General features: G+C 35.7%; 2 protein-coding genes across 3 annotated transcripts; one reads left to right on the forward strand and one right to left on the reverse strand.

Moving 5' to 3' along the window:
* The first annotated feature begins 5,808 nt into the window (after positions 1-5,808).
* On the forward strand, positions 5,809-8,000 carry LOC125188954 (ubiquinol oxidase 2, mitochondrial-like). Its single transcript, XM_048086117.1, has 4 exons — positions 5,809-6,283; positions 6,355-6,483; positions 7,134-7,622; positions 7,707-8,000. The coding sequence occupies exons 1-4, from the start codon at positions 5,891-5,893 to the stop codon at positions 7,764-7,766; spliced, it is 1,071 nt and encodes a 356-aa protein (XP_047942074.1). The 5' UTR covers positions 5,809-5,890; the 3' UTR covers positions 7,767-8,000.
* Positions 8,001-11,309: 3,309 nt separating this feature from the next.
* On the reverse strand, positions 11,310-14,869 carry LOC125201573 (probable lactoylglutathione lyase, chloroplastic). Of its 2 annotated transcripts, XM_048099745.1 has the most exons (10): positions 14,608-14,869; positions 14,212-14,307; positions 13,675-13,885; positions 13,479-13,603; positions 13,264-13,328; positions 12,594-12,806; positions 12,445-12,492; positions 12,001-12,108; positions 11,766-11,906; positions 11,310-11,689 (listed from the first exon to the last, which is right to left on the reverse strand). In XM_048099745.1, exons 1-10 carry the CDS (start codon positions 14,747-14,749, stop codon positions 11,648-11,650), a joined length of 1,191 nt encoding a protein of 396 aa, XP_047955702.1. In that variant the 5' UTR covers positions 14,750-14,869; the 3' UTR covers positions 11,310-11,647. The 2 variants fall into 2 exon arrangements, with proteins under 2 accessions (XP_047955702.1, XP_047955703.1); XM_048099746.1 differs by lacking the exon at positions 14,212-14,307 and having other exon boundaries at positions 14,608-14,866.

Genomic DNA, 14,869 nt, shown 5'->3' on the forward strand with positions numbered 1-14,869 from the left:
TTTTCTTCTCTAGCTTTAAAATAATTTTGTTTTAGCTATGTGTCACTAGAATACAGCCTTAGAAATACTGATTTTTTGTACTTGCATGAATTCATATAGACTTTTGTGCATGTCTATTAAATGCCTGGATATATTCTCAGAAAAATAAATGCAATCATATGTGATCTGGGAAGCTTTTCTGGTATTATTGGATCACAAAATATTCCCATATCCTTACATCTATGTATATGTATTCTCTTTTGCTTGTTGGAGGACAAAGGGAAAAACTAAGATTAGATACCTTTTTCACATTCCTCTTGTCTGAGGAAAACACACAGAAACTAGGATAGATCCACATATAATATAATAATTTCTGCTTATTTAAATCTATGATATCATATTCTACAGCAGTACTATTGATTTTCCTTTTCACTTTTCAGAAATTGGCATTATTAAATATAGTTCAGGCTAGTAGTGATCAACAAGATGTCAAATAATTTCAAGTTTGATCCATAATTATGCCCTATAGCATATGCTTAACCACGCGAAATTATAAAGAGAAAAACTCAACCCCGTGACAAATTAAAGGCAATAATAATATTTAAATATGGATTTCGATGAGCAGAAATTAAAGAAATTTATGACTTGCATGAATTTCACCCCCCCCCCCCAAAAAAAAAAAAAAATAGATTATGTTTGCTGACTTTGTTCGTCCCTTAAAATTAGTCAATTCTATTTAAGAAACCTATTATTCTCTAATAATATTCAATTATTATTTCTTTCTATCTCTCCATTATTTTATCAATTTTGCATTAGCACCCGTGTCATTCCAACGTGCTCATTTTTAAGGGATGATGGAAGTAGTATAATTTTATTTAAACTATGCCACCCTTTTACAAAATTAGAACCAGGAAAAGGAGAAAATCACACTCCAGAGGAAGTCACCCGGCCAGGGTGAGATTGTCGTCAAACACCACCCGATCGGGTGAAGCATAACGTGTCCAAAGTGTAGGTATCAACCGAGTGAGAGTGGCTCATAAAACTACCCGATCGGGTAAAGGTGGATAGGCTCCAGAGAGATGGACTCGGCCGAGTATGATTGGTCCTAAAGTTCACCCATTTAGGTGAAATCGAGCAAGCATTCTAGGGAGCTGGACCCGGCCGGGTGAGAGTGGATCACAAATTAAGCCACTCAGTCGGGTAGAATAGACATCAAATGCTACCTAGCCAAGTCCACTTCAACAGTCCATATTTTCGTAAGGGATACACGGTCGGGTGAAAGTGGCTCTTAAAGCCACACGGTCGGGTGAAATCGTGCTACACTCAGTTTTAGAGCACATTCTACCCTTGTTAGATCCACAGCCCATGCATCGGCGTTCCAAGTATAAATAAGACCTAAACCTGAATTAGAGAAGGACTTTTGGCTTCCACTATGGTATTTACAGTTACTGATTGCATCTTTTTAACAATCATGAGTGGCTAGATCTTCTAATTGTTCATAATTTATAGTAGGGTTTGCTTAAACGTGTTTCCAATTATTGAATCATTGGGTTTTCTTGCGTTATTGAATTCATGTCTATTGTGCGTATCTTAATACTCCCCTCGTCCCATAAAAATATAGGCAATTGATATGACACGAGAATTAAGACGAAATTGGTAAAATAAGATAGAGGATGAGAATAGTAGTTAAAATTAATGGTATTAGTGGATAGTGAGACCTATATTATTAGTGGTGTGTAATGGTGGTATAAGTTGTAAATAAGTTATTGTATAAGAGTAATAAATTGGGATAACTTTTCAAATATGGAATGCACATATTTTTGTGGGACGGACAGAAATGGAAAGTGCGTATATTTTTATGGGACGGAGGGAGAGTGTGTTTGTGGATGTACACCGCTTATTACAGTAATTGCCTGATATTCGATGTCTCTTTAACTTGGATTTGTGAGTATAGCGTAGATTGATAACCTTAAGGGGTAGAAGCATGTGAGATTGTAGTCTAAGAGGTGATCGTTCACCCGGTTTAGAAATTAATCTGTAGCCTACTATACTACTTCCAAGCAGAGGTGAATTGTTAGTGAGTAGAGTGTAAAAGACGTGATCAACATATTATAAATGTACAATTTCTCCAACAAGTGATTAAATGTAGAGAAACTTAAAATATCATTGGATCTCTAAAATCAAATTAGAAGTACGTTTTTCTCAGACTATATAAGAATAAGCACCAATCAAATAAGTACTAGTACTAGTACTATAATTAAAATAAATTTATTTTCAGTTCAACTTTAACCCTCTTGATTTTTTTTCTTCTCACATGTTATATTTTTATCTACATATATGTATAATATACCTAAAAGTTGGATATTAGGGGATACTGTTGAGACCAATGATACAATCTCGGTGGAAAACGCAATATACATGTGTGTGAACTGTGAAGTAGATAAAATTTGGAGGAAAAATCGGAGATGTCTCAAAACAATGTAATTGTGCCTAATTCTTCCTCCGACATCACCTTTTTGTCTCCCAAAATTTCATGTCGGGAACAACATCACATGTTATACATACATTATTAATTAGATATGTGCGTGTCCTAAATTCATATTAATGTCTAAAGCTACTAAAGTTGCCATGCATGGGTAACGCATTTTCACCTTTCAACCCTCCTATTTATTGGGAACATATATTGTTAAAGTAGTTGGATAGTTGAAATTGTAACATAGAAAGAGAATTGTAAATTCCAATGTATAATTAACCTATTCTGCCAAATAAAAAAGAAAAGATGAATTTGACGTTTTCAAAATTAATCGTATATGAATTCGTTTTTGGGTCCGGTTAAGGCGAATCACACGCAGCCCATGTCATTATATGTTTAGGCCACTTTTGGTAGGCCTTCATAAATAGAAAATATTGCCCCAAAAATGTTAAATTAAGTACTAGGCCTGTCTTGTTCTGTGCGGTTATTGGTTATTCCCATTTTGGTCGTGACGAGGTCCGATTCTTGTCATGGCTCGATATTTTGGATTTTGAATTTTTATTCACGTGCAATATCGCGCTGATTCTGATTCTCGACGAATTCAAACATACTCCCATTCTGAGACCCGGTTTAAAAATAAATTAATAGCCTACTGTATAACTAAGCAGGGGTGAAAGATTAGTGAATGGAATCTAAAAACATGATTAACATATTATAGAAAAATAATAAAACATGATTATATGAACATATTGTTAAAAGAGTTAAATGATTAAATCAGTCCGAATTAATCAATCTATCAAAGTAAAAAAAGTAGACTATCCTATAATATTATTTTAAGGTTTTTATTGCTCTCATATATAGGCACCTAGAATAATCCAATTTATCTGTGTTCGACTAGTAATATAGCATGTGTATCAAGTTCCATTAATAAATATGTTTATTTGAATGCATAATTTCCCAAATAAATTTTGATCTAGAACCAAAAATAATGATTGATGAATAGTATACAAGACACATCATTTTTTATACCAATGTATTCTTTCTACCACTCAATAAGTTTCTATATTTTCTTTCTTTTTATTTTTTATTTTTTTTAAAATTTTTTATGTCCATCAATGTTCCATTTCATTCGTAGTACTCCCTCCGTCTCAAGTTACTTGAGTCATATTCCATTTTGAATTATCCCAAATTACTTTAGTCATTTCTTTTTTAGCTAAAAACGAAACAAAGTAACTGATCTACTTTACTCTTATTTTTACTTTACTCTCTTTTCTTTTTCTTACTTTATTATCTCCTCTACTTTACTTAACTCACTATACACAACTTTCTTAAATCTCATGTCAAAATAAAACGCCTCAAGTAACGTGGGACGGATGGAGTATTTTTTATAGGTGAATCTCATACTCTCTCTCTCTCCATCTGCAAATAAGAGTCTCGTTTTTTCATTTCGGTCCATCTGCGAATAGGAGTCTCGGTTGACCATAAAACCATAAAAGACCCCACATTCTACAAACTCATTTCATTCACAAATCATTTAAAACTAATATATACAGGAATTGTGGTAGGTGATCCATTCCGACAAGTGACACTCATATTTCACTATTTTTTTTCCATCCAATTTTCTTAACATTTCTTAAAATTCGTGCTTCTAAGAAATGAGACTCTTATTTGCAGACAGAGGGAGTATTATACTAATTTGTCTCATTCATATATTATTATAAGTAATATATAAAAATAGTAATTATTTTATTACTCTCTTCGTCCCTCTGTAGTAGAAGCATTTCTTTTCGACACTAGTTTTAAGAAAAAATTTAATAAGTTAAGTAATGGAAAAATTAAGTAGAAAGGAAAATGATAAAAAATAAAGAGAGAGTAAATTTAAAATTAAATAATTTCTTAAAACACTATCAAATATCACACATTTAAGGAGGGAATACTTATTCAATAGTAAATAACTTTTAACTAAACTTAATTAATAGTATTAAGATTTGATGAATTACCGGTTAATATCCATTGTATTTTATCATGCCAAGCCCTTTTCTTTTTTCTCTGTGCTTGGCGTCGCATTTATATTGGCAACATTGATATAAACGTGATCAACATTGATATAAACTTTTGGTTTCTGATATTTGAAGCAATTATTCAAGTTTAATTGGAATTCTGCGATAAAAAAGGAACATTAATTAGGAGGCGGTTAAATGAATTGATTTTGGGTGCACCTATCCAAATTGCGTGGTCCCTACGGAAATTTCTCATCGACTTGTTCTCCAAGAAATATACTTTTGTAATTTGATTTGCTTTGCTGACTATAAAGATAACAAAATTCCAATATTGCCCTTTACCGGCTTACGTCCAAGCATGGAAATATTTTCTTCTCCAAATTACCCTCCCCAGCTATAGGTCATCCTAATTTTTAATGAGACTCGATTCAGTTATTCAGATGCGCGCAAGGTTCATCTATTTATTTATAAATGCAATTACGATAGATAAATAATCATAGACTTAATAATGTTATTTATAATTAAAAAATTTAATCGATAATTAAGTACTCCAACCATTCCCTCATAGTTGAGGCGAAACTTTTCAACGGAATATTAAATGTGTTACATAAATAGATTAAAAAAAGGTAAAAAAAGAAGGAGAGTGAATAAAATAGAAAGTGAATAAAGTAGAGAGAGTAAAGTAAGAATTGGGAAAAAATTACTCCCTCCGTCTCACTTTAGGAGTCCCGATTTACCATTTTTAGGTGTCCCACTTTAGGAGTCTCGGTTGGAATATTCCATAAATGGTATTAGGCTCCACATTCCACTAACCTTTTTCCACTAACATTTTATTATAAAATTAATATAAAAAAATAGGACCTACATTCCACTATTTTTTTTCATCAACTTTCTTTTACATTTCTTAAAATTCGTTCCGAACTCAATTGAGACTCTTAAAGTGGAACGGAGGGATACTACTATATATGAAAATGACTCAACCATGAAAATTAATGGAGTATAAAAAAGTGGGACGGAAGGATACTACTATATATGAAAATGACTCAACTATAAGAGAACTTCTCAAAATGGATAAATGATTCAACTATGAGCGAACGGACGGAATACAAGTTTGTTTGAAGTGGATGTGCCTTGGGATATGTGCAAAATTTTGCCATTCAAGCCCGTTTTCGTCTTTTAAATACTTCTCTCCAGAATGCTCCAAATTAATTAATTTACAATTAATTCATGAAAAGGTCAAAAATGGAAATAGACCACCGCCTCCAAACAAGTTGGATAACCGCATTACGTGAATTACCACTATACCCCTATACTATATATGCCACCTTCTGGAGCCACAAACTCACACCAGAAAAATCACAGAAAAAACTTGATCAATAAGCTATCCTCCAAAACCCCAAATTTCGCTACTTAATCCTAAACCTAAACCTAAAACAAAATGATGATGAGCCGTAGCGCAACCAAGGCGGCGCGATCGGCGCTGCCGCGCTACTTCTCGACTGCCATCGCGCGTGGCAGCGCTACAGGTTGTGCTTCATCGGTTAGGACCTCCGTTCGTGGAGGCTCCATCACTTTCTTCCCTAGTACTTCCAAGTCTGTGGTCGAGAAGTGGATGAGGTTCTCCACTAATACAGGATCGCGCAACGCCAGTACGGTGGTGCTGGGTGAGAATCAGCAACAGGAGGAGAAGGTGAACGGCGGATCTGCTGGAAACTCTGCCCCTTCCGGCGGCGGTGGGAATGATAACAAAGGTATTGTCAGCTATTGGGGTGTTGAGCGCCCGAAGATTACCAAAGAAGATGGATCGGAGTGGAGATGGAGCTGCTTTATGGTAATTTTATACTGATAGTGTTGTTTTCTGATTCGAACATTTAATTGATGATGTAAATTGCTTTGATTCAGCCATGGGAGACGTACAATGCTGATTTGAAAATAGATCTGGAAAAGCATCACGCGCCGGTCACGTTTCTCGACAAGGTGGCCTATTGGACTGTCAAGGCGCTCAGATTTCCTACTGATATATTTTTTCAGGTATTTTTTATTATTTTAGCTCTATATTGCGTATGATTTTATTTTGACGTCTTGAGATTAAAATAGAGAGCATATGGTTTTTCTTGGAATAGTTTTACAAGTTTTAATGTAGTGATTTTGTTATTTATAGTGTTATTTAATTTTATAAACTGATTGATAACTAAAAAAGTACTAAAATTAAAGTTGTTGGAGTAGATGTATGGGGAGAGATATGGGGTTGTAGGCGTGTTGTGAGAGGTATGGTTGGTTGAAGTACGGGAAGGGGTATGGGTTGCTCTTAATTTAGTACGCAATGTATTGAAATATTTTGATATTAAATTAGATTTGTTTAATTTAAGTTGCTTGCATCTGTTACTATTAATCATATAATCAATTATTTTATTTATTAGTGTACTTGGATCTTTGAAACGTACGTATGTTTCGTCTTGATATAGTTTTTTGGTAGTATTGAAATCAATTTACGAAATCAAACTGTTTAAGTTAAAGAAAATTTATTGAAATAAATTGTTTAGCTTTTTCAAATTGCTGGATTATATCTCTTACAAATGACCAAATTTAGAGATCATATTTTTCACCATAGCCGTCAACGTTCCAACCTTTATAGACTGGTTACATTAACCTTTTTTCTTTTTATCTGAAATTCATCACAGAGGAGATATGGATGCCGTGCTATGATGCTTGAGACGGTAGCAGCCGTTCCCGGCATGGTGGGAGGGATGCTGCTGCACTGCAAGTCCCTGCGGCGGTTTGAGCACAGTGGTGGATGGATCAAGGCCCTTCTTGAGGAAGCCGAGAATGAGCGGATGCATCTGATGACCTTCATGGAGGTGGCTAAGCCCCGTTGGTACGAGCGTGCCTTGGTGTTTGCCGTCCAGGGCGTCTTCTTCAACGCCTATTTTGTCTCTTATCTGGTCTCCCCAAAGCTTAGTCATCGCATCGTTGGGTACTTGGAGGAAGAAGCGATCCACTCCTACACTGAGTTTTTGAAAGAGCTTGACAAGGGAAACATTGAGAATGTTCCTGCTCCTGCTATTGCCATTGACTATTGGCGCCTCAACCCGGATGCTACTCTTCGTGATGTTGTGGTTGTTGTTAGGGCCGATGAGGCTCACCACCGCGATGTCAATCACTATGCATCTGTAAGTGGCTGTAAAATTTTGTGATAACATGTTTTAATTGGTGTCTCATATGTTAGCTAACAAGTTATGGTATGCTTGTTGCAGGATATTCACTATCAAGGAAAGGAGTTGAATGGATTGCCAGCGCCGGTTGGATATCACTGAATGGGATAGTTGGATTTGATCCAAACATACAACTGAGTCTGTTTTGATGTAATCTTGTCTACTTTCATGGTTATTTCAAGTGAGCAAACTATGCTCTCATTACGCACATTCATGCAACTAGGATGTCATTGCACATTTAGCTGATGAGTATGTGAATTCTTGGTCATTTCTTGTTCGACATAGTATTATTGATTGTGGCGAAAGGAGGTCCCCTCTGTTTTTGTCATTGCTAAATGTAAAGATAGTTGTATATTGGTGGGATTCTAATTGATGTTCCAAACATGATTCAAATTTCAGGATTGTGTATCCTGCAATTATGTTGGAACGGGAAAACAGTGTAAAACGGAAAAGTGCTATTCAAGTACTACTAGGAGTACAAAATAGTGCTACAATGGTCGGCCTCCTGCAGCAGGATACGGTATGGATTTTATAAATGCTGAAAGAGAAAGGAGAGTCCTTCCAAAAATTCCTCCTACCACATTATCATCTTATCTCAGAGCCTCAACATTCCTCCTGTCACATTATTATTCTATCTCAGTCCTCCAACAGCTAACTCAGCCTTTCCAATAGATCTCTAATTTAATTCTAATCGATAGTGTTTATCAAATATTAAAACAACAAAAACGGAGTAAAAACACATAGCAAACACTCAAGCATACTTTATTAAAAAAATAAGAGGTGTGAATAATGAAGTCCAATGAGTGGTGAAATAAAAAAAAATTTAAATATCGCGTTCGGCGGCTGCTTGGCGTACGATAGGCATCGTCCGACCGCCGAGTGGGCACCGAGCAGAGTCTAGCCCTGCCCTTCCCTGCGGCGATCGTCAAGTGCCATCTGCACGGCGGCGAGACGACACCCCTATTGTGAATGCTCTAATATAAAAATGTGATTACCTATTCATTTCAAAACAAGATAAAATTTAGCAACCGATATATACAACTATAAACCTTGGATAATATCATAGAAAATTAATATCCCCCATTAATTTTGAAAAAATGGGAAATGACTTTGGTTGCATTATGGCAATCATTCAGCGTTGCACAAGAGAGGAGAGGAAGAAGCGTTACCAGTATTATGTTATCTATGCTCACTTTTCACTTTAATACCCATATTATAAACACAATTAATATTTGACTAAATATTTATTGTTCTAGATAAATACTCCCTCCGTCCCATAATAGAAATCACTCTTATTATGGACTTAAGAAATGTAAAGAATAGTAAGTTGAAAAAATTAGTGGAATATAAGACTCACGTTAATACAAGTGGTGCAAATGAAATGAAGTGCAACGAGCCATATATATAGAGTTTTAAAAGAAAAAAAAATTTAAAAATCGAAAAATGCTCTCGTTCGCCGAGACGTCCATCGCCTGACCACAATAGCGGACAAGAGGACGGACGACCCGACGGACGTCTATGCATGACCACGGACAACCTCTCGTCCGTCCCGGATGTCCGTCAGCCGTTCGTGATACGATCATGGAAGCCGTGCGTCAAAGTTTACAATGGCAGCTGGATTCAACCAGCGATCAGCCTATCGACATGATGTCCAAACGCTTTGGGAAGGCCACCAATGTCTTCCTCTTTGAGAGAGCTTCGCGTGAGTATCTTACACGCTCCAATCGGAGTCCGGAGGAGGAAGTTATGACCGATTTACTAAAGCCGCGTGCGAGTACAAAGAATTCGCCCGACCAGGGGAAATGAGACGGGGAAAACGCCTGTGCGGGCGTTTTGTCCGATGCCTTAACTATAAATACTCTTTTTCATCATTTTTTGAGGGGGGATTGTTGAATTTTTAGCTTGTGAGCTTTGTTCTCTCTTGATAGAGTTTCCCCTCTGGGGGTTTTATCTAATTCCTAGTTTTCTAGGTTGTTTATTCCTCAATTGCTAGTTCAAGTATGGTTTTCATCAATTGCTAGTTCAAGTATGATCAAGTATAGATATGCATCAAAGGGCTTGTGAATTCCTTTGAGTAGTGGAGCCATTAGTTAAATCTTGTATGTTGAAGTTTGCTTAGAGTGTTTTCTCCATCAATGGATTTAGCTAATATCAAATTCACTTTCTTCATTTCTTTCCTCTCCATCAAATCTTTTTGGATCTAGTTTTTGAAGGCTAGATCCACCCTATCCTTCTTTTATTTTGTGTTTTTGTGTTCAGTTGAAAACCATTTCACAAAAATATTGTTAGATCAAACATAATCAATGGGTATTAATCTTGGATTATTGGATCACAATCAACTTGGATCCTTATCAGTTCGTCCGCCCCAATAGTGGACATCCCCGACGGACGAGCCGCTCGCCGGTCGGACGTCCGCCGGGATGTCCGCTATTGTGGATGCTCTTAGTAATTGTCCCGATCAAAAATAAAATACTAGTGATGTGACAATAAAACAATACTCCCTCCGTCCAAAAAAAAATTATGAGATTAAGAAGACGATAAAGTTAGAGAGATGGGACAGGGATATTATTGTTTTGAATAAATCGATGTTAATGGAAAAAATATGATTGACATTTTATTTTTTTAGTATAGATTAAAACGATACCAATTTACCTAAACTGATACGGTTTTGTGCCATATCGATTTTTCAATTTTAATCATTATAAAAGAAAATTGAAAGTTATAATTTTTATTATAATTTCAAAATCATGAAATTAATTAGTAGTCATTACAATTAAAACGATTACTCCCTTTATTTCACTTTAGGAGTCCCAATTTTCTATATTAATTTATCCCATATTAAGAGTCTTAGCTAAAATATTTCATAAATGGTAATAAAATCGCATTCAACTCAAATATTATTTCTTAAATAGGACTCATTAGTATTTATTTTTTGCCAACTTTCATTTATATTTTTTAAAACCTGGGTTGGACTCAATTGAGATTCCTAAAATGAGACGAGTATTTTGTATACCTTTTTAAAAAAATACTCCATATATATAAAATGTGCATTTATATTTCAATCAAGATAGGCATATGTATTTTATAATTAGGAGGTCTCTCCTGATCTATTAGTTAAAGAGGAGGAGACGTTTTACCAACTGAGTCGCACGTCATCATTTTATTGGAATATGAGTGAAGTAAAAATAAGCTTAAATGCAGTTTAAAAAAATATCAAGATTCTTTGAATATTTCAAAATTCACACTCATTTTGTTAAACAATGAGATATTTTCCACATTCCACTTAATATTGATTATCAACGGGTCTCTTTTGTTTGACATTATAGAATCGAGCATAATATATTCCTCTTGGAGTGTCATATGAAGGTGTTACTTAACATCCTGTTTCTTTCAAAAATTCCATGATATAATAAAACTGTATGTAATATATAGTAATATGTGTTAGGTTCATGATTCTAGATCGATTCTTAATCTAAAAACTAATCTAGATAATTGGATTAGAAAATAGACCACTTTCATACATGCTTTACAATTGATCATCATCACCACTTCAAGAAGCCTCTAATTCTTAAGCTAAGGAAACTCCTTCTAGGTGAATGAACAATACACCACTATCTGTTTGATATTACTGGAAAGAACAAGAAATTTGGAAGAAGATGATTGATTCACCTAAATATATGGACAATTATTCAGTAAAAAACTAGAAATCTTTTCATGTGATGGACAGAGAGATGAACTATAATGGACAATATATTACTGTCTGAGTTTTGCAGAATGCATCGATAGGGGATATTATAAATTTTCTGATTCTGGTGGCCTTCTTCAGCTCCTAATCCTATGACTCGAGAAGCCACATAACTTATTCTACGAAACCAAACCCAATAGATGTTTTACCGCCACATCATTTTGAGCCGATGAACTTGGAAATATTGGTCTGACGCTTTTCTCCTATTGGCTGGAATTGTAAATTGTGTACAAATAGCTCACTCCAGCTCCTTGATAAAATCAATGTTATCAACAAAAACCTGCAAAGATTCACAAGACCATTATAAATAATTAAGCCAGACAAAAATTGATAAACTCCATGTGCAAGGACCATACCGTCTTCCAACCATCAGGATCCAGACATGCAGTAATCTTGGTGTTGATACCAGGTAAAGGCCCAGGTTCTCTGGTAACTTTTCCACCGGATAGCTTAACCGCTTCAGCAGTTTTGTAAACATCATCTGTCCCTATAGCTATCTGCAAGATATAGTCACGCAGATATTAAAACGTTGTCTTTTTAGTTATAACAAAGTAACGGTTGCATAAGATCAAGAATCAGAGGAGAGATAACCTGAGCATAAGCGTTGCCTTTGTCATATTCAGTAACACCATAATTGTATGTCAACTCCATCACAGCATTTTTATCTTCAGGACCATACCCCAGCATTGCAATTGTATACTGCAAGGACAGTAAACTATACTGAGCACACATCATTGTACACGTATGATTTTAAAGATGAGACTGGCGTGACATGATTCAAAGCAAGCATTGAATCAGATCAAAGAGATGGTACAGTGGCTATTTTTTATAGCCCTCAACAATTTTTTATTGACTGAAAATTGCCTAACATGTTCTTTTTTAGTTCTCTGCATCAGCACACTGGCCTTGGAACTTAAAGAGAATGAAAATAACAATCATGAAGTTTTACATACAAAGAAAGCTGTATTCCAATACAACATTAATAATTAAATTGCATGTACTACCAGCTGGATCTAACAAGAAACTCAATTTTACCTTGTATTCAGGATTGTCTCTCTTGCGAAGAAGCTCCATGCCATAAGCCTGTTAAATTGTGGCTCGAATTAATGATTTTGCAGAGGTGTCAGGAAAGATGAAACACTATCATGAATTTATACTGAACAAGAAGACATAAAAATGTATACCTTCTCATAGAATTCAATAGCACGATCGAGATCTCCTACTCTAAGCATAACTTGACATAATGGCTCGGGTGTGGGACCCCTCTCCAAAAGCTCAAACTTGTAACCATCAGGATCTTCTATAAATGCTATCACTGTTTTCCCACCTTTGACGGGCCCGGGTTCTCTTGTTACTTTACCACCTTTGGCTTTTACCAAGTCTACAGTTTTTGCTACCTGCATATCCAATGCTATTATGAAATAATCTTGTAATTTCTTGAAATAACTATCAAAACTTGTATGCAGTAATCGACAACGAAATTTAGAATATCTATGAGAAATCTTAAGAGTCACCTTATGTGACAAATACTAGTTTAGAAGATAATATAAATGGTAACATATATTTGGTAGCCTTTCTACTTTTATACTTTTACTCAAGAATGCAGTGCAACAATTATTGGTAATTTCCAAAATAATACTCCCTCCGTCCCAAGATATTAGACTCATATACCATTTTGGGGTGTCCCAACATACTTGACCCATTTCTATTTATGGAAAAAATTTACTTTATTACCAACTCCACTTACACCACTAAACAACTTCTCCTAAATTCCTGTGCCCAAAAGAAAGGGGTCTAATATCTTGGGACGGAGGGAGTATGCAGCATGGTAACATAAATTGTGTGAGAGCTTACATCCTCCACTGCAATCCCAAAATGGCCAAAACCACTGCCGATATCATATTTGTCAACCCCATAGTCTGAAATATCAACAAATATATAAGTCAGCACTGTGAACAATATATAACAGTGTGCTGTGTGTGTAGAGCCAAAGTTCAAAGCTTATGTATCCAGGCAAGCAATCCTGATGTCAGTAGAAGACTAATTCAGAAATACTGGCAATTTCTTACTGTAAGTGAGTTCAATCACGAAGTGAGAATCTTCAGGCCCATATCCAAGAAATGCATTGGTATATCTTTCTTCTGGTATATCTCGCTTTCGCAGCAGTTTCATCCCAAGACACTCTGTGTAGAATCTGTGGCCAAACATGTAATTATACTAAGGCAAGATGAACAGCCTATCAAATGCTATATAAAATAAATATACTTTATTGTCCTGTCCAAGTCGCCCACACGGTAAACAACATGAAGCATTCTCCTCTTGTCCTGTTTAACCCACTCTAAAACATTTTCCTGTGTAGTAGCAGTGCTTGCTTGGGTCGTATTTGTATTTCCTGCAACGATTACTGATCTGCTAGATATATCTTCTTTGAACAGCTTAGATGTTTTAAGCCCAAAAGGATGCAGCTGTGGAATTACTGGACAAGCATAGAGATCAACACATAAGTCATCCGTTTTTCCAGTTACCAACATCACAGAATTAAATCAGGATTGAATGATTGATGATGCTGTGATATTGATGGCCAGTGCTAAGAGTTAAGAAAAGCAATCAGGACAGTTCCAGGCATTAATTTTATGTTTGAAATTTTCTCTGTCAAATAATATTAATCGGCCCGGTTTGCATTTACTCCAGACAAAAAAATCTTGGTACTGATATGTTTCATCTCTTAAAGAGATAGGTATACTAGAAACCAAAAAAAGGAAAAGAAAAAACATGAGTTAGAAGAAACTAAAATATGCCTACCAGCGAGCCAGTTAAGTAGCAAAAGATGTAGGGTATTCCTCCGGTCAATAAATACCCCAATTGTTCCCTCACTGGCTGCCTCTGATATTTTAGCAACTGATATTACAAACAAATTTATAAAGTTAGACCATTCCTTTTCTCTCCTAAACACGACAAGAAACGTAATCCTCCCCAGATTGTTGGCACAACAACAGCAACCACTTTCCTATCCAAAACTGCTCCTTCAAATCGACGCACAAAAACTCGATTAACCAAATACACTATCTTCATTGTACAGATTATGACTACTATCAATCCAAATACACAGAAATTCACATAAATTCGGAGCATGAGAACGAGTCTCGTAAATAGGAAATAAAGTGCATAAATTAGGGGTGGAGAATCAACGAAACGTACCACTGGATAGGTGCAACGAAGCGACCTTATTACGGCATAAAGTAGGGGAGGAGCGAGGAAGAGCGAAGCGAGCAGTGGGAGAGAATTTGAGGGAGGTGAGCGAGGGTTTAATTGATGATGCCATGGGAACAATCCTGGCCATATCTAGGTCGAAATCAGTAGGGGAGAGAGTGAGGGAAGGAAGACGAAGAAAACAACAAATTTTATCAAATGAAAGAAGCTCCACTCTGCGTTTTGAGGATATACCGTTTCTTTTCCTTTT

This window comes from Salvia hispanica, chromosome 1 (assembly GCF_023119035.1).
Source record: "Salvia hispanica cultivar TCC Black 2014 chromosome 1, UniMelb_Shisp_WGS_1.0, whole genome shotgun sequence".
NCBI lineage: Eukaryota > Viridiplantae > Streptophyta > Magnoliopsida > Lamiales > Lamiaceae > Salvia > Salvia hispanica.